Raw genomic sequence first — 20,486 nt, forward strand, 5'->3', positions numbered from 1 at the left:
GACTCCATATTTTCTCCAATGAAAAGTGCTTTTTTCACTTGTTTGTATCCATTTAAAGGTGCTAAAGAGGATGTTTTGTTTTATACATTTTTGCATTATTACTTGAAACTGTCTTTACTAAGTGATAAAAGACTATTTATTAGGTGCACTGAAAGTAATAATATTAATATACATCATCTGTGCACGAGGTAGAGCCTTAAAAACATCAGCCAATCGTTTACGTGATCATCGCATAAACGATTGGCCCTCCGGATTGTCAATCACTGCCATGACGTTCCTTGTGAGAGACGCGCGTGGCTGCGCGCTCCAGTAACTTTCCACACTCCACAGGCGCCGCATGCAATGTTTTTGTCAGGAGACGGGAGTAACAACTGCAGATTATGAGTTACCTGCGGTGAGTCCGACATAATGAATCCACGAACACGACAGAGCGAATGCCGGTGGTAAACACTCGTGTTCCATTACGAGTGTTTACGAGTTTTGGGAGGCGTTCCTTTGAAATGAGCTGTGAAGGAGGGGGCTTGTTCTTACGCATGCGCTCATTTCAAAAACTCACTAACAGTCTTTGGTTTCTCAGTCGACGAAAAGATCCTCTTTATCACCTTTAATCACCCACATAAATTATGACTCACCTTCACTGGCAAGTAAAGAAGTATTTTTTTTAACTTTACATTATATATCATCAAATGTTTTTGATGTTTCATCAAACTGCATGTTGCCTCAAGGCAACATTGTACCATAATGGAATCGCATAAGGCCATACAGGCATAATAGGTTTGAATACAAATGTATTATATTTGTAAGGAAAAGAGTGAGAATTATCTAAATATATTTGCATGTTCACATGATTTTGTAATGCACTTATGAGAATAGTAATTCACATACTGTATCTGCATATATTATGATCTGCACATTTTCTATAGCACTTCAAAAAGGTATAAAACCCAGGCAGTTGATGAGGGTGATGATGAGGGGTCACACTGTGATGAGGAAGATGAAATCATAGTGTCAATCCTTCAGGGAGAGAGAGAGGGTGAGAGAGAAGATGGAGATGAGGATGAAGATGGATATGATAACTTGATATAATAATAACATAATAATATGATGGTTTGGTAATACATGTGTTGCCTGAGGGCAACAGGTGGATATAAAATGTTACTTTTTATTAAATATGAAACTTTTAATACATTAAAAACTGGATAAATGTATTTGTTCAAGCGTCTAGTTAAAGAAATTGATGTTTTCAATAGGCTACATACATTTCTTTTTTATACATGAAAATGCCAAATGTTTACATTTTTCCAATGTTGCCTCGAGGCAACAAACTAATAAAAAATAACTAAATTAAAAATGTATGAAAATGTTTATTGATATTGTTAAAGTGTCTAATTTTAAACAGGAAAAACAACACAAATCTTTTTTTCCTCATCAATATCATATTGCGTAGCTACTATAGAGGGTTAAAAACCAACAGTTCAACTTCCTTACGAGTTATGGGAGGAAAGTAGCAGGGATGCAGATTTTTTCCCCCTCTAAATTCTCTGTTTAGCCAATCAAAATTATCATACAGTAAACGCCTAGTTCTCTGAGGAAGTTCGTGTTGCGGCCGTAGGCGCTGCTCTTCCTTTACCCAGAGATCAAGGAGGAGGAGACGGCGTCAGATAAGACACGCCCACATTTCTCATGACGTGCGAGCCGTCACGCTGACGGACAGCCCAACTGTCCAATAGACAAGGTGAACTTGCGCAAGAGACTCCGCCCACTGTCAAATCATCCTCCTGGTGATTGATTTCAGCAGATGTGAGGCTTGCGCCGCTGAGCGAGGAAAAGACGCTACCGCAGGGTGAGTGCATAACTGCTTTTGTTTGTTGTCAGTCTGAAATTAAATGTCCGTATGTTTTAAAACCAGCAGAGGCACATTATCCTCCATCTGCAAAGCCTGTGATTACTGTCACGCGCAGTGCTCTTCGTTTACCCGTGTCAAATCCAATTTTGCAGCCTGCGCTCGACTGGCCAGTCCGTCCTTCCTCAAGCGTGCAGACGAAATGTCGCAACTTTTTTGATTTATTCTGTGCGCTTTCATTTTAAGCCCACGAAACACTTTACGTGCAGTTTTGTTCTGGTGATAATGACGTTCTGCCTTTGACTGTTCCTGTGTGGTCAAAGCGCACGTACATGTCAGCGCTCGCGCGCGCACGTAGGCACGCATCAGACAGAGACGCAGTTGTAAAATGCTTCTAAGTCATGAATGACATTTCATTAACACTTAATTATAGGCCTACTACAGGGGCTTCATAATCCAAGTAGCCAGTGCTACGGCGTTTATGTTGAATGGAGGACCTTTAAGTACCGTTACTTCTTTAATGAAGCCTGGCTGGGTTTATAGGGACTATATAAACCTATTCTCTCCATCATTTTCTGTCCTTCTTGTAAAACAGATCTCATGTTGCTCAAGATATGTTGTAATTGAAGGGCGTGATGGTGGTGTGAATGAGTGTCCCGCTAGTACATAGTTTTGTGATGTATGAAAGGTCATGCCTAGACTTGAGATGAAGGCACAGTGTCACATTGTATTTGGTGAGATCTCACCTGATATGAACATGCACTTGTTCATAGTACTTGCTCATAAGAGGCTTTTTCAAATGTTTTTGAAAGTGCAAAGCCGAGCGAGGAAGAGTCAATGAGGATGTAGGAAGAAGATGAGTCATTTTAATGCAATTCTGTTGAAATAAATTGATGTCATTTTGGGGGGGAGGGGTGAGGAGGAAGTGTGTGGTGTTTGCTTGTATGCTTGAAGGTTATATACTAAGATCGTATGATGGATATAAGTGTCATATTGGTTTAAATGTCAAGAGTTCAGTGCAGATCAGACTAAAACATGGATAAATTGATTGATATTATCATTGTTTTCCTTTACCCAGCATGCCACTGGCGCGCAGTTTGTCGGTCACCTCCCTGTCTGGCCTGGAGGACTGGGACGAAGAGTTTGATTTGGAGGATGCAGTCCTGTTCGAGATCGCATGGGAGGTCGCTAATAAAGGTGTGCATGTGTCTTTGCTAATGTAGTATCGTCATAGACATTTCCACTCATAATCTCAAAGATCTACACTACCGTTTACATTTGGGGTTGGTAAGATTGAATTGATTTCGAAAGAAGTCTCTTTTGCTCAAGGCTGCATTTATTTGATCACAAATACAGTAAAACAGAAATATTGTGAAATATTAAAGGATTAGTTCACTTCTGAATGAAAATTTCCTGATAATTTACTCACCCCCAAGTCATCCAAGATGTTCATGTCTTTCTTTCTTCAGAAATTATGTTTTTTGATGAAAACATTCCAGGATTTTTCTCCATATAGTGGACTTCAGTGGGGTTCAACGGGTTTAAGGTCCAAATTGCAGTTTCAGTGCAGCTTCAAAGGGCTCTACGCGATCCCAGATGAGTAAAAAGGGTCTTATCTAGCGAAACGATTGGCCATTTTCTTAAAAAAAAGAAAAAGAAAAAAGGATATAATTTTAAACCACAAATGCTGGTCTTGCACTGCTCTGCGATGCGCCACGCATTACGTAATCACATTGGGAAGGTGATGTGTAGTCACCGCAGTAGGGTGAAAGACTACATCTAATTTTCTCCTCCAACTTCAAAATCGTCTAACAACATTGTTTTACATTTTTTTTGTAAAGGCCGTTTTGCTTAATCTTTGCACGTTCGCTTTGTAAACACTTGGTCGGTACTTCCGCCTGCATCACGCGTGACCTTTCCAACATGATTATGTAATGAGTAATGCTAGATGAGACCCTTATTCCTCGTCTGGGATCGCGTAGAGCCATTTGAAGCTGCTCTGAAACTGTAATTTTGACCTTCAACCTGGTGAACCCCACTGAAGTCCACTATATGGAGAAAAATCCTGGAAAGTTTTCCTCAAAAACCTTAATTTCTGAAGAAAGAAAGACATGAACATCTTGGATGACATGGGGGTGAGTACATTTTCATTCAGAAGTGAACTAATGCTTTAATACAATTTATTACAAGGTAAATTGCATTAAAATAAAATATTGTATTAAAATGTTAAATTGTATTTAAAATAACCCCTTTATATTTGAATATATTTTAAAAAGTAATTTATTCCTGTGATGGCAAAGCTGAATTTTCAGCATCATTACTCCAGTCTTCAGTGTCACATGATTCTTCAGAAATCATTCTGATATGATGATTTGATGCTCAAGAAACATTTCTGATTATTATCAATGTTGAAATCAGTTGTGTGGCTTTTTGTGGAAAGTGTGAAATATTTATTCAGGGTTCTTTGTATAGAAATCTTTGCAACATTATAAATGTATTTACTGTCACTTTTGAACAATTTAATGCATCGTTGCTGAATAAAAGTATTAATTTCTGACCCCAAACTTTTGAACGGTAGTGTAAATTTAGTTTTTAAGATATTAGTATTGTTTTTACACTGACATGTCATGAATGCACTAACAAAAAAGTGCTATCGTACCATAGTTTTCTACTCTCTTTGTTTGGATTGAGCAGCGAGTAATGGATGCATGGCCACAGTGGAGATAAAGAGATTTAGGGTTATACTATTTCAGTGTATTCAGTTTATCTTCTATTTTATGAAAGGCTAAAGGTTTAATCTCCAGTAACCAAAGCTGGACTTGTAAAGAAACCATACTGCATTGTACATAGCCTATTGAATTTTCCATAGAAAGTGTCAATATATTTGGTAAGCATTTGAGTCAAGAGGTTTTTAATACAATACAATACAATACAATGTATTAACCAAAACTGAAATGCATAAAAACTTTTAACAACAACGTCATAATGTTTTTAATCTTAATTATTTTGAAGGTCTTTAAGATAGTTATTAGGTAGTCTACAATCATCTATGATTTTGGAAAGGAGAAACCAGATACTGTTGTTGTTGTCACACCACAAAAACCTATATGCCACATGACTTAAGTGCTGACACTGTATCCATCCACATACTTGGGGGCGCAAGAACCATGTGACCCTGGTGTTGGTATTTGCTGCACTCTGTGAATATTATATATATTATTGACAGCTAGATTAGATAAAGGTCAAGGAGGGGTCAAGGGGACATTGAGATAGCCGTCGATAACGTTTAGTTGAAAGGGTTGGCCTTGTCTTTGCTGGACCTAATCATCTGTTGAAGGTTAACTAACCACTCTCATTTTGTGGCAGTTGGTGGCATTTACACAGTGATCCAGACCAAGGCGCGTCTGACCTGCGAGGAATGGGGTGAGAACTACTTTCTAGTGGGCCCGTATGTGGAGTCCAATGTCAGGACGCAAGTGGAGCTGATCGAACCCTGTAATGCAGCACTCAGAAGAACCATTGATAAAATGAACAGCAGTGGGTGCAAGGTATACAAATGCGCTCACAGAATTGCTGGCTGGTTGACTTAAAATATATGGGGAAAAGAATGTGTTCACCTCCTATTTATCCACACTAATATGTGCACACACATCACGCAGCCCGTTTTAATCTGCTCTTATCCTCAGTGAAACCCTAAACCTTCATTCTGGAGAGTGTTTGTGTGGCATCTCCCTGGTGTTTGTGGGTGTGTGTGTGTGTTTTAAAGGTTAAAGGCTATTTCCGTGTCCTACAGCCAGACTGAGGTCTATTTCAGTTCTTTGAGGAAATTTCCCCCTGAGAGACGCTGTGTGAATTGATGCCAGCACTGTTGCCAAGTCACTCTGCCATCAGCATGAACAGAAATGAATTTGTATAAATCATTTCTCATTGAAAGTATTAACTAAAGATTGTGATCTGTAATTTTGTGAAACTGTATGAAGAAAATATCAGCAAGTGTGGTAATCCTGGTTATCAAAATACTATTTCCATGAATGTCATTTCAAATCTCTAGCAAAGTGACAAAGTTTCTGACTTCATTCCTTCCTCTGCCTCTTTCTATAGGTATATTTTGGTCGATGGCTGATTGAAGGCTCTCCATATGTGATTCTGCTAGATGTGGGCTTCACGGCCTGGTCTCTGGACCGCTGGAAGAGTGAATTGTGGGAGAAATGCAGTATCGGTGTGCCCTGGTTCGACAGAGAGGCTAACGATGCTGTTCTCTTTGGCTTCCTCACTGCATGGCTACTGGGAGAGGTGTGCAATGTTGTTTTACTATATTTATAGTATTTATTAATACTTTTAATTGCCTTTTTATTTTTATATTATAAGTTTTAATTTTAGTTTATTGGCTTTTGTAAAAAATTGTTTGAAAAAATCATGTCTTTGTAGCTTTAATTTTTAATTCAATTTTAGTCATTTTAGTACATAAACTTATTTCAGTTAGTGTCATTTGTTTTTTGTTTTTTTAATTTCAGTATTTAATCTAATAATTATATTGTACTTAATCTCAGATTTATTTCAATTAACGGAATCTATTTTTAATAGTTTAACTATAACAACACTAGTGTGAGTCATTCCATGTTTTATATTAATATAAATTTTGTCAGTGTAAATGTGCATGTTTTTTTTTTGGTCAATAAATTCAACAAAAAATAATTTAGATGAATAAATTTTTAATAAATATTATTTTGGATAATTCAGTGAATTAAATACACATTTTTAAAAGATAATTCATCTTTTCTTTTTATTTGGAACTTGGACATAAAAGAAAGATGGTTCATTCTCATTTATTATGATTTGATTGTGTGTGTTTCAGTTTGCAGCTCAGTGTGACGAACCTCCTCACATCGTGGCACATTTTCATGAGTGGCTAGCAGGTTTGGGGCTTGTCTTATGCAGGCAGCGCCAGTTACCCGTAGCAACCATCTTCACCACACACGCCACTCTGCTCGGCCGATACCTGTGTGCTGGGAACGTCGACTTCTACAATAACCTCGCAGAGGTTTGTGCACAAGAATGTGTATTTGTGAATATGTGATACTTCCCCATTACTGTTTATTAACCTAACTCTAGATAGAATTGGTTTTCTTTAGAAAACATTCTAAAGAACATTCTGTTTTCAAGCAAATAATAGTGTGACATGAAGAAGATGCTCTAAATGAGAGAGAGAGAGCGAGGAATCCAGGAGGAAATTCTGGAATCAAAAACAGCAACTGTAATTCAGTCAGTATGCCTCATTTAAAGGTGCCCTAGAATTAAAAATTGAATTTATCTGGGCATAGTTAAATAACGAGTTCAGTACATGGAAATGACATACAGTGAGTCTCAAATTCCATTGTTTCCTCCTTCTTATGTAAATCTCATTTGTTTAAAAGACCTCCGGAAAACAGGCAAATCTCAACATAACACCGACTGTTACGTAACAATCGGGATCATTAATATGTACGACCCCAATATTTGCATATGCCAGCTCATGTTCAAGCATTAGACAAGGGCAGCCAGTATTAAAGGGATAGTTCACCCAAAAATTGAAATTTGATGTTTATCTGCTTACCCCCAGCGCATCCAAGATGTAGGTGACTTTGTTTCTTCAGTAGAACACAAATGATGATTTTTAACTCCAACCGCTGCCGTCTGTCAGTCAAATAATGCGAGTGGATGGGAACTTCTACAATAAGAGTAAATAAAACTTGCATAGACAAGTCCAAATTAAACACTGCGGATCGTGATGACACATTGATGTCCTAAGACACGAAACGATCGGTTTGTGCGATAAACCAAACAGTATTTATATCATTTTTTACCTCTAAAACACCACCATGTCCAACTGCATTCAGCATTCGCTTAGCGAGGTCTGATCGCGCTCTGACAGCGGCAGTGATGTCTCGCGCATATACTGCAGTTGGACATGGTGGTGTTTTAGAGGTAAAAAATGATATAAATACTGTTCGGTTTCTCACACAAACCGATCGTTTCGTGTCTTAGGACATCAAAGTGTCGTCACGAGCCACAGGGTTTAATTTGGATTTGTCTAAGCAAGTTTTATTTACTCTTATAAAAGAAGTTTCCATTGACCCACATTATAAGACTGACAGACAGCAGCGGTTGGAGTTAAAAATCATCATTTGTGTTCTACTGAAGAAACAAAGTCACCTACATCTTGGATACGCTGGGGGTAAGCAGATAAACATCAAATTTTCATTTTTGGGTGAACTATCCCTTTAACGTCTGGATCTGTGCACAGCTGAATCATCAGACTAGGTAAGCAAGCAAGGACAATAGCAAAAAATGGCAGATGGAGCAATAATAACTGACATGATCCATGATATCATAATATTTTTAGTGATATTTATAAATTGTCTTTCTAAATGTTTCGTTAGCATGTTGCTAATGTACTGTTAAATGTGGTTAAAGTTACCATCGTTTATTACCGTTTTCACGGAGACAAGAGCCGTCGCTATTTTCATTTTTAAACACTTGCAGTCTGTATAATTCATAAACACAACTTCATTCTTTATAAATCTCTCCAACAGTGTGTAATGTTAGCTTTAGCCTGTTAGCCACGGAGCACAGCCTCAAACTCATTCAGAATCAAATAAACATCCAAATAAATACCATACTTGCGCGATTAGACATGCTGCATGACGAACACTTTGTAAAGATCCATTTTGAGGGTTATATTAGCTGTGTGAACTTTGTTTATGCTGGTTAAGGCAAGCACGAGCTCCGGGGGAGGGGAGCTTGAGATTTAAAGGGGCCGCGCAAGGAATCGGTGCATATATAATTATGGCTCAAAATTGGCAGTTAAAAAAATTAATAAAAAAAAATCTATGGGGTATTTTGAGCTGAAACTTCACAGACACGTTCAGGGGACACCTTAGACTTATATTACATCTTTTAAAAAGACGTTCTACGGCACCTTAAAGGTGAAATATGTCATTTCTGTGAGACTAGTGGCACCTAGGGGAATTACAAAAATTCACAGCTCTTAAGGGTGCTTGTGAAGGCATCTCTCAAAAGGTAAAAGTAGACTACTTTCAATAAAAGATCAGATATATTAGGAAAACATTTAGCTGTGTTGCTGTGGGTCATGAGTATGAAAATGAGCAGGCTAACACTGTCTAGAACAAACATGAGTGTCTTGCTTATAATAAACCCATCCAACGTATCTTCTCCGGGCGCATTTTTTGACATGACACACCACAACAGTTTGTGGCTGAGTAAACATTATAAACCGGTACATTTGTCTTTCTGAACGGATGCATGATGATGTTGTATTGAAGCGTCCATTGTAGCGTGTTGCATTGCAGTGCCCCACTCACTTTGATGTGTTCAATATGACACTGATAGCTTTAAACCCGAGTCTGCACAGTAGTGAACTTGGAGCCCGAGTCTGTGCGGTAGTGAGCGTTAAGTTGAGCCGTGGTATCAAGGCCCCACCCACACAGAATCGGTTAGTACAGTTTACTGCAGAACAACGTCGGTGTGAAATAAACCATTGTGGAAATGTAGAAATTAAAGTTAAAGCTCAAATATCCTCCTGAAAATCACAAAATAAGTCAGTTGGTGCCTCAGTGACAACTTTGCTCTAAGAAGCTGTCAATCTTGACGTCACACCCCCATTTTTATAGCATCAAATAACTAAAACCAAACTTATTTTTTAAAAAACGAACACTTGAACTTACATTAGCGTGATTAAAAACTTCCTAAAATGACAGAAACCTTTTATGTATTTGAAGTGTTATATGATTTAGTTCAGAGGTCTCCAAACTCAGTCCTGGAGGGCCACTATCCTCCAGAGTTTAGCTCCAACCAGCTCCAACACACCTGCTTGAAAGTTTCTTGTATGCCTAGTGAGACCTTGATTAGCTGGTTCAGGTGTGTTTAATTTGGGGTTGGAGCTAAACTTTGCAGGACATTGACCCTCCAGTACAGAGTATGGAGACCTGGTTTTGTTTGTTTCGCGTCCCATGCATGGAGAGGGTGTGTTTATGACCTATACTGCATCCAGCCACCTGGGGGCAATCAAAATGTTTTGGCTTCACTTTTCAGGTCTTGTGCGGCACACTAAATGCAGTCTAAATGCAGTGAATTTTGGCTTGCACTTCTGTAATCGAAGCTGAATGTCTTTTTTCCCCATGTAATGCATCAGTCATGGTTCTTCACCAGCTAAACACCATCTGGCTACTGTCTGCTACAGTAGCCACGCCCCAAACTCTCGCTAAAGGCTGAGCTGACTGCAGATCTGAGCGGACTGCTCTCAGTGTTTTGATGGTGCCTTGGGGCTCAATGTTTACAATTTTTGGGGTGATAAACCCATGAATAGCATACTAAATCATTAGTCAATGAACAATAAACTGGGTTGAGAGAATGTTTTTTAACATAAAAAAAAAAATGACATACTTTACCTTTTAAAGGAAGTGCTCTAAAGTGTCTAACATTATTTCTCCATGTATAGTTTAATGTGGATAAAGAGGCAGGTGACAGGCAGATCTATCACCGGTACTGTCTGGAGCGTGCAGCAGCCCGCTGTGCACACGTCTTCACCACCGTCTCTCAGATCACTGCCATTGAGGCCGAGCACTTACTAAAGCGGAAACCAGGTGACTTAAGTTTCTGCTTGTACTGTTTCCTAAAGAGACTGTAACACTACATTTCTAATTGCGTCATGGGTCAGTCAGATGATGCCATTTAAAATGCCATCATGGGCAGATTGATCTGGTATTAGGAGGGATTCTGACCTCATTTTCACTCGGGAGGCTTCTTGATTTGGTTCGGAAATGGAAGTTTGGCCAGGAAGCTGCTGCATTTTGACCCATTTTTAACCATTTTCTAATGATATCAACTTTAATTTTTCTCTGTCAGATATTGTGACTCCAAACGGTCTGAATGTGAAGAAGTTCTCAGCCATGCATGAGTTCCAGAACCTCCACGCTCAGAGTAAAGCACGCATCCAGGAGTTTGTCAGAGGCCATTTCTATGGGTCAGAGTTCATAATACGCACAATCGTATTCACATGTCCATATACCAAAATACTCTGTCATAACATACGTTTTCTTGTTGTTTTGTGTTCCCTGCAGGCATTTAGATTTTAACCTTGACAAGACGGTGTTTCTTTTTATCGCTGGACGCTATGAATTCTCAAATAAAGGAGCTGACATCTTTCTTGAAGCATTGGCCAGGCTTAATTACCTACTGAGGGCAAGTATTTGCGCATCACTAGTGTACACTGTGCATTTGATAAGTCACAGTACAAACAAAAAAAAGTTATGAAGATGAAGAATCTTTGTTTGAAAAGGTTTAAAAGTGACTGTGATTTTAAACATTATACTTGTGTGTCCAGGTGAATCACAGCGAGGTGACTGTAATAGCATTCTTCATCATGCCTGCTCGTACCAACAACTTCAACGTGGAGACCCTGAAGGGCCAAGCCGTCCGGAAACAGCTCTGGTAACCATGACAGCTGCACTGTGAGGACTACTATTGTGAATGACACTGTGAAGCTCACACTACTTACTTCATATAAACTTTCAAGATCACCTAGAACACCACAACATGTCTTGAAAGCAGTGCTAATATTATTTATATTAGCTTATATTTTTATTTTCGATTTTTATTTTAATTGTTGTGCTTTTTTGTTTATCTATAATTTATTTTTATTTCAGTTTTAGTTTTAGCAATTTATTACTTTAACCTAAACTTTTATTTAAAGGATTGGTTTACTTGGTTCATTTTAAAATTTAAAATTAGCCCAAGCTTTACTCGTCCTCAAGCCATCCTAGGTGTATATGACTTTCTTCTCTCTGATGAACATAATCAGAGTTATATTAATAAATATCCTGACGCATCCGAGTCTCCATCCACATCCATCCATCATAAACGTACTCCACACGGCTCCGGGGGGGTTAATAAAGGCCTTCTGAAGCGAAGCGATGCGTTTGTGTAAAGAAAAAAACATCCATATTCAACTTATGAAGAAAGTGTAAACTGGTGTCGCATCAGTTAAAAGTGCTAAAGAGGATGTTTTGTTTTATAAATTTTTGCAATATTACTTGAAACTGTCTTTACTAACTGATAAAAGACTATTTATTAGGTGCACTGAAAGGAATAATATCAATATACATCATCTGTGCACGAGGTAGGGCCTTAAAAACATCAGCCAATCGTTTACGCGATCATCGCGTAAACGATTGGCCCTCCGGCTTGTCAATCACTGCCGTGACGTTCCTTGTGAGAGACGTGCACGGATTGGCCATCTGGCTTGTCAATCACTGCCATGACGTTCCTTGTGAGAGACGCGCGCGGCTGCACGCTCCAGTAACTTTCCACACTCCACAGGCGCCGCATGCAATGTTTTTGTCAGGAGACAGGAGTAACAACTGCAGATTATGAGTTACCTGCGGTGAGTCCGACATAATGAATCCACTAACACGACACAGCGAATGCCGGTGGTAAACACTCGTGTTCCAATACTCGTGCACAAGTTTTGGGAGGCGTTCCCTCGAAATGAGCTGTGAAGGAGGGGGGCTGTTCTTACGCATGCGCTCATTTCAAAAACTCACTAACAGTCTTTGGTTTCTCAGTCGACGAAAAGATTCTCTTTAGTACCTTTAAGCTTTTTTTCCATAAGTTGAATAGGGAAGGCGTAGGACGTAGTGTAAGCTTTCTGAACTGCATGAGTTTTACAGTTTCTTCGTAAGTAGAATACGGAAGGCGGGTATGGCGGAAGATAGATATTTTACTTCATAACTTGTTAAATATGTTTTTTTTTTTTTTTTTTTACACAAACGCTTCGCTTCAGGACTTTATTAACCCTCTGGAGCCGTGTGGAATACGTTTATGATGTTTGGATGTGGATGGAAGCTCATACTCGTTGGTATCGTTCACTGCCATTATAAAGCTCTGATTCATCAGGATATTTATTAATATTTCTCTGATTGTGTTCATCAGAAAGAAGAAAGTCATATACACCTAGGATGGCTTGAGGGTGAGTAAAGCTTGGGCTAACTTTCATTTGAAAGTGAACCAATCCTTTAAATTTTTCCTTTTAAGTTTGTTCATTTTAAATTTTTCATCTAATATTTGTATTTCATTTTATGTCAGATTTATTTAAAATATTTAAAATAAAAATGTATTTAAAAAAAAAAAAAAAAAATAGATTTAGTTTTAGTTAATAACAATACTAGTCATGAGCATTCCAACACAGCTGCCTGTTTTCTGTTGCCATTCTGCTGTGAAGGATGTATGATGATATAGAAAGAAATATATTTAGTTATACTTAAAATAAACAGTAGTCATAATGTCACCTAATTGAAGAGAATAGTTAAAAATCTAGTAATTTTATTATTTACTCATCATGTTGTTCAAAAATGCATGCATTTTTTTTTTTTTTTTTTTTTTTTTCCCTCGCTTTCACACTTGGTTTGCTTGGCTGGTCCGAGTTTGATTCCTCCCCCTGCCCACATTGGATTGTGTTCATATTATATTATTTGGGTCTGAACCCCTGTTGCTTGGTAACGACGATGCAGGAGAAGGCGGCAAAATGCTTAGCGCTACTCAACTTGCTTATATATTTTGTTTTTTGAACCTTTGGTTTTGTTTTTAAAGCATCAGCACATAACGGCACCTGCATCGATCTGTCGGGAATGTACTGTGTTCTAAAGAATGCGGGAGTCCATTTCTGCTGAAGGAGAGCAGAAATGAGATATACATTTTCTCTGCTTGCAGTGCGTCAGTAATGCTTGTCAGGAAACTGAGTGAGATGCACAGGTTTTATTGAATCATATGTCATCAATAGCGGTGCACTTCCGCGATTTAGTATGAATGTGTACCCCAGACCACCCTTTTTAATGTGGACACAGGTACGCTTCCCGGGTGCACATCTGAGTTCAGAAAACGGTAATCATCAACCAAATGAACTGAACTCTGACGTGCACCAAAAGTGCTAGTGTGAAAGTACCCTTATTTTCGGGGACTCAGGGTCTGTGGAAACAATGAATGAATTTTGTTGTGATTTTGCATCTTTGTTGTATTGTCAGGGACACTGCACAGACTGTGAAGGAGCGCTTTGGGAAGAAACTCTATGAATCACTTTTAGTGTGAGTTGCCTCTTGTGTTCGACTACATTAAAAATGTGTGAATCTCATCTTTGGAGTGACATTGCTCTCTCTTTTTTTTTTTTTTTTTTGTTCTCAGAGGGCAGTTGCCTGATGTGTCTAAGATGTTAGATAAAGAGGACTTCACCATAATGAAGCGTGCCATCTTTGCCACCCAACGACAGTGTTTGCCCCCCGTCTGCACTCACAACATGCTGGAGGACAGCAGTGACCCCATCCTCAACTGCATCCGTCGCATTGGCCTCTTCAACACCTCTCAGGACCGAGTCAAGGTACACAGACATTCTGTGCTGTAATAACCTGTATCTAATTAATTGATTCTTTTTTTTTTCTGTGGGAAAAATACTGAATACACTTTTAAAGCCTCATATTCTTCTGCTAGGTGATCTTCCATCCAGAGTTTCTCTCCTCAACTTCTCCTCTCCTGCCGATGGACTATGAGGAGTTTGTGAGAGGCTGCCATCTTGGAGTATTTCCATCTTACTATGAGCCCTGGGGATACACACCAGGTATGACTCCACATACTCCTATATGTACACTACTGTTCAAACGTTTGGGGTCAACATTTTATTTTTTGAAAGAAATTAATACTTTTATTCAGCAACTATGTATTAAAATGATCAAAAGTGAAACTGAAGACATTTTTACAATTTTACAAAAGACTTATTTTAGATAAATGATGTTCTTCTGATCTTTCTATTCATTAAAGAATCCTGTATTATTTTACAAAAAAAATATTAAGCAGCAAAACTGTTTTCAACCTTAATAATAATAATAATAATAATAATAAATGTTTCTTGAGCAGAAGATTAGTATATTAGAGTGGTTTTAAAAATCAACATTTTAAATAAAATATTTGACAATATTACTGTTTTCACTGTATTTTTGATCAAATAAATGCAGCCTTGGTAAGTATAAAAGACTTCCTTCAAATACAGGGCAAAATTTTACTGATCCCAAACTACAGTAGTGTATGAACTAATTAAATATTGTATTAATAACTGCCACTCAACACAATGAATGTATCTCTCTCTTAGCTGAGTGTACAGTGATGGGTATCCCATCCATCTCCACTAACCTGTCTGGGTTTGGCTGTTTCATGGAGGAGCACATTGCCGACCCCTCAGCTTATGGTGAGAGCCGTACATATGGCGGAAAAGATCAACAGCAGCTACAAGATTCTTTTTAATCAGTTTTATTTATGTAATGCACATTTGTTCCTAATTCCCTCTCTATATTCAGGTATCTATATTCTGGATCGGCGGTATCGTGGGGTGGACGAGTCCTGTAATCAGCTGACGTCTTTCCTGTTTCAGTTCTGTCAGCAGAGTCGCAGGCAGAGGATTATTCAAAGGAACCGAACTGAGCGCCTCAGTGACCTGCTAGACTGGAGATATCTGGGCAGGGTCAGACACCACACACACACGATGTGCATGCATCAAAACAATAAAGCTAACAAGTTACTGTTCTTGAACTAATATAACATGTTTTTATTTCTTAGTATTACATTTCTGCCCGCCATATGTCTTTGGCGAAAGCTTTCCCGGACACATACATCTATGAGCCTCAAGATCCCACTTCAGTAAGTTAAAACGATGAAAAGCAAATTTGAAATTAAGTTTATTAGTCTTAAATTTGGGGCCTTGGAGTCAAAAAGGTTGACTGTTCTAGACAGCTTTGGTAATGTCTGTGAAATGGACGTAAATATTTCTTGTTGACATTTATTCTTTCGTTCATGTAAACCAGACCACAGGCTTCCGTTACCCGCGGCCCGCCTCGGTGCCCCCGTCTCCCGCCCACTCGCTTCACTCGTCTCCTCATCACAGTGAGGCTGAGGATGAGGAGGAACCATATGATGAAGATCTGGAAGCAGAGAAAGACCGGCTCAACATCCGCCAACCGATAAACTTACCGAACCGGAACAAGAATCATACAGTCGGTCTTCCTGAAAAAATCTAACACACTCCTATATGCATACATACACACATACTGCAGCTTATATACTGTGAGGCACTCGTATACAGTGACACACACACACACACTCACACACACATAATAACACTCCCCTAAAAGTGAACGTAATGCCTGCAAACAGTGTTTGCATGTTGGTTTTCTGAAGAGAAATAAATAAGGTATTTAAGTATGTTGTGAGCCATAGTTTTTGAAGATTTCACTGGTGTCTTTCATACAAGGCCTAGTACAAAAACAACAGAGAGCAAAGAATGAAATGGTAGCTAGAGTTATTCAAATAACAATTCATATGGATTCATACCATATTGACATCCAGCTGTGTGCCAGTGATGCCAGTCTAAATCTGACATTCAAATCGAAAAGTTACTGTGAAAAGTACTGTGAAAAGTTAAGCTGATACAAATAAAAGTGTTTCGCCTACTAATGTAGGTTTCTTCCCGTGATAAACGAATTGAGATGAAGAACATAATTAATAGAAGCATTTACTTTAAAGAGACCTTTATTAGAAATGAGAGCCTTATCAATTCCTTAAAGGAAAGTTTTAAGAAAAATGCAGTATTTATACACTTTGTTCCAAACCTGTATGACTTTCTACTGTGGACCACAAAAGAAGAATGTTTTGAACAATGTTCACGCTGTTCTTTTATATAGAAAAATAGTGAGTCAAGGTTCAGTATATAAACAAAAAAATATGATAAATATATGACTCAGTCTTCTAAAGTCATACAAGATCTTTGTATTATGAACAGACCCAAATTTAATCTATTTACTGAAAATCATTCTTTGACAGTCATGGTCACTATTCACTTTCATTTTGCGAGTTTCAATGAGCTAAACTTCTCCATTTGTGTTTCACAAAAGCAAGAAATTCATACGTGTTTCAAAAGAAGAGTTTGCGTAAATGGCGACAGAATGCACCGTTGACCCGAAAACATTCTTGCAATGCTTTGCTCCCTTTTCATTATTATGTACTGTCGAAATCATAGTGAGTATCCAGCCATTTTTGTTATTGTTATTAAAGACCAGAGTTAAATGACAAGCAAGTAATGTAGCAAAAGCTAACCAGCCAAACGAATACACTGGAACATCATTGATACTGTAATACAAATATACACCAGCACTGTTTGAGTTTGTCATGTCTGTCACGGCTGTAAAACTGAGATTAAAATCTACAACATTATTGACACGACACTTGTTTTATTCATCATGTGCAGCTGTTATTCTTCGGTTAACTTGTACACTTTCTGTAGAAATCCACTGTTGTCAACACAGATATACCCTCCCTCCATGACCCTTGCAGACTGAAAAAAAAGACAAAAAGTCATTTAGATATACTGTAATAAGACGGACAATAAAATATATGTAACTGCATATTCATGTATCATTTTCGTTAATTTAGCAGGACAGAAAGCATAGAAGATAATTACAAAAAAGTGCAAAAAGGTTGTGATGGAATTGTTTTTTTATGGCTATATTATCTGTGTAAAAACAGATTTGGCTTGGGGTGTTCAGCACATACTGTGATTTTTGGCTATATGCACTCCGTCGGTTTACTCCATCTGTCTTTGTTACACAAACATACCCAGTAAGCTGCTCCAGAAGGAATTGTATGTGGCATTTCCTGTTACAGCTCCCAGTTTGGCGGGGTTCTGTCTTACAGTTTTCACTGAGAATCCATCTGGACCAATTACCTCAACCTCCACAATATGGTAGTCTGCTAATCTGGAGAGAGGGGCAAGAAGAGAAGTTCATACTCAAGGTTAGGGATTTGAACAAAAACTTAAACTCGAAGTGTAATGTTTTTACTTGTAGCAGTGAGCCACTACCTAGCAACATGCTGAAATGTCACTCTGAACCTCTTAGCAATTGCAGTACATGGCAATGATGAATCAATCACAATAATAAGATCAATAATAAGCAATCCACTTTAGGTATGGAGGCAGTTTTATTGTGATACAAGGAATGAAATCCTTTGAGGACCAGTTGGCAACTCACGCAGTGTCTGAAACTATTTCTCCAGTAACCCCACGAAAGCCCAACTTTGATGCGGCTATGGCCGCAGCTGCCATAGTGTTCACATTGTTGGGGGCGATGGGGCAGAGCTCTGCTACTGAGCCGCTGTACAAGACCCGCCTCCCCTCTCCCTCTGTCCAATCAGAGAGCAGGCCACCGGTCAGTCGAAAGCAAGAGGGATGTTTAGACATTCGGATGGAGAGAGCCTACGAGAGAGACATTTGAAAATGATTTAATATATTTTAATGTGGGAGGGACAATAAAACTTAAAGGTGCTAAAGAGGATGTTTTGTTTTATACATTTTTGCAATATTACTTGAAACTGTCTTTACTAACTGATAAAAGACTATTTATTAGGTGCACTGAAAGTAATAATATTAATATACATCATCTGTGCACGAGGTAGGGCCTTAAAAACATCAGCCAATCGTTTACGCGATCATCGCGTAAAAGATTGGCCCTCTGGCTTGTCGATCACTGCCGTGACGTTCCTTGTGAGAGACGTGCGCGGATTGGCCATCTGGCTTGTCAATCACTGCCGTGACGTTCCTTGTGAGAGACGTGCGCGGATTGGCCATCTGGCTTGTCAATCACTGCCGTAACGTTCCTTGTGAGAGACGCGTGCGGCTGCGCGCTCCAGTAACTTTCCACACTCCACAGGCGCCGCATGCAATGTTTTTGTCAGGAGACGGGAGTAACAACTGCAGATTATGAGTTACCTGCGGTGAGTCCGACATAATGAATCCACTAACACGACACAGTGAATGCCGGTGGTAAACACTCGTGTTCCAATACGAGTGTTTACGAGTTTTGGGAGGCGTTCCTTTGAAATGTGTTGTGAAGGAGGGGGGCTGTTCTTACGCATGCGCTCATTTCAAAAACTTAGTAACAGTCTTTGGTTTCTCAGTCGACGAAAAAATCCTCTCTATCACCTTTAAGTTGAACTTCAGCTATGATTAAGTTATTTTGTTAAATATGTATTTTATGGATCATATGAATCATATAACAATTTGTACAGTGCTTTAATTTCTTGTGTTGCAAAATAATTATAACAAAATGGTCTCACCCGCAAAGTTCCGCTGTCATTCATTTTTTGAATATCTTGGCCACCCCATAATGCACCACTGGGCACATAAAGTGTTTTCCCATGTTGTTTTGCAGCAGTGCGGAGTTCTTGCTCGAGCTGGGGTCAGAGAGGGCAGAAGGGCTGCCCACCTGAGGGAGGGAAAAACTTGATCAGGGATGATCCTCTCGCAATTACATAACCAACACAGCTCAGGATTTCAGGTGATAATATAGAGGTAAACAGTACAGTTACCAGGAAATGAGCATGTGACAGAAATCTGACACCAAATTCTTTGACTATCCGTGGATGACACACCTCCACTATTACATCAGTTACTCTGAAACACACCAAATACTTATAATTACATAGCTCTGTTTTGCTCTCCTCCTTACATTTCAACAAATATGCAACATACACGTGCATACACACATAGTTGCAATGTTTACCTGTGTGTGAAATCTGAGAGCTCATGCAGAACGAGCTCTTTGGGCAATAAATCTTTTAGTTTGTCTGGATTTCGGTTCCAAACGAATGCTAATTGAAGCCCCACTTTAGGCCCTTCCCTTTGGATCTTCTCAAAAGAAACTGACCTTAATGTGGAAATAAAGATGAAATAAAAGCTTCATTGACAAATACATTTCCATGACTTTTTTCAAAGCGTTTTGTAGTCTATGGATTTTTCAAATTATTTAAATTCAGACAGTTCTATGCTCATAGACTGAGGGCCTACATATGTTATATTTAAAAATAGTAACAGTAAGTGTAGACTATAAAAATGGAAAGTTTGTAATAATAATATGATATATTTTATGTGCAAATGTAAATCAAAGGAGTAACACAGTAGAAAGAGTTGTGGCTATTCAAACTAGTTCTTTTGCTGGAGAACTCACCTAAATGTCCATATCCCACAATTCCAACCTTTAAGGATCTATCATCCATATCTACAGAGTTAGAAAAGAGATTCAGCAGATGAATAACAGAATTTCTAAAATGTCTAATCTGTTGGTCCTGACAACAGCCACATTAACAGTCGAAGAGAGCTAATTATTATCCACAACAACAAATGTATTTTATTTTGTACCTACTAAAACAGACTTGCTTAAAGCCTTATATTGTACAGCACTCACTGTAGCCTATATTCAACCACACATGCTTTTGATTTAATCTTTGGCCCCTCCCCGTTTTCATTTCCTCCACCTCTCTGTTAGCGTCCAACTATATATTCTCCTTTATCTCTAAAAACACACTAATCTCACCGGCTCAATCTCTCCTCACAACCTTCACTTACCTGCTTATTCCTCACCTTTTCTCTATTTCTTCTCGATGTTAGTCGAACTCTCTCTTCGCTGTTTGAACTTGAGAGATTGTTGGATAGGTTAAAGTTCATGTTAATGATTAGACTTGTGTGAATCCATTGGTGTTTGGCTATTTTAAAGTT

The 20,486-nt window shown here is 38.6% G+C and overlaps 2 protein-coding genes across 2 annotated transcripts; one reads left to right on the forward strand and one right to left on the reverse strand.

The window, feature by feature from the left end:
* Positions 1 to 1,690: 1,690 nt before the first annotated feature.
* On the forward strand, positions 1,691 to 17,155 carry gys1 (glycogen synthase 1 (muscle)). The gene is made up of 16 exons (XM_048209154.1): positions 1,691 to 1,843; positions 2,922 to 3,040; positions 5,210 to 5,391; positions 5,945 to 6,136; positions 6,699 to 6,884; positions 10,341 to 10,485; positions 10,748 to 10,865; positions 10,963 to 11,083; positions 11,226 to 11,332; positions 13,921 to 13,980; positions 14,078 to 14,270; positions 14,381 to 14,507; positions 15,036 to 15,131; positions 15,241 to 15,404; positions 15,500 to 15,580; positions 15,745 to 17,155. Exons 2-16 carry the CDS (start codon positions 2,923 to 2,925, stop codon positions 15,955 to 15,957), a joined length of 2,103 nt encoding a protein of 700 aa, XP_048065111.1. The 5' UTR covers positions 1,691 to 1,843; position 2,922; the 3' UTR covers positions 15,958 to 17,155.
* Positions 17,150 to 20,434, reverse strand: aspdh (aspartate dehydrogenase domain containing). The gene is given in 9 exon segments (XM_048209194.1): positions 17,150 to 17,270; positions 17,552 to 17,691; positions 17,965 to 18,188; positions 19,049 to 19,170; positions 19,173 to 19,197; positions 19,301 to 19,385; positions 19,495 to 19,633; positions 19,927 to 19,989; positions 20,337 to 20,434. Coding segments are annotated over 8 exon segments (834 nt in total). The 5' UTR covers positions 19,988 to 19,989; positions 20,337 to 20,434; the 3' UTR covers positions 17,150 to 17,232.
* Between the last annotated feature and the right edge of the window lie 52 nt (positions 20,435 to 20,486).

Source organism: Megalobrama amblycephala, linkage group LG1 (assembly GCF_018812025.1).
Source record: "Megalobrama amblycephala isolate DHTTF-2021 linkage group LG1, ASM1881202v1, whole genome shotgun sequence".
Classification (NCBI taxonomy): Eukaryota; Metazoa; Chordata; class Actinopteri; order Cypriniformes; family Xenocyprididae; genus Megalobrama; species Megalobrama amblycephala.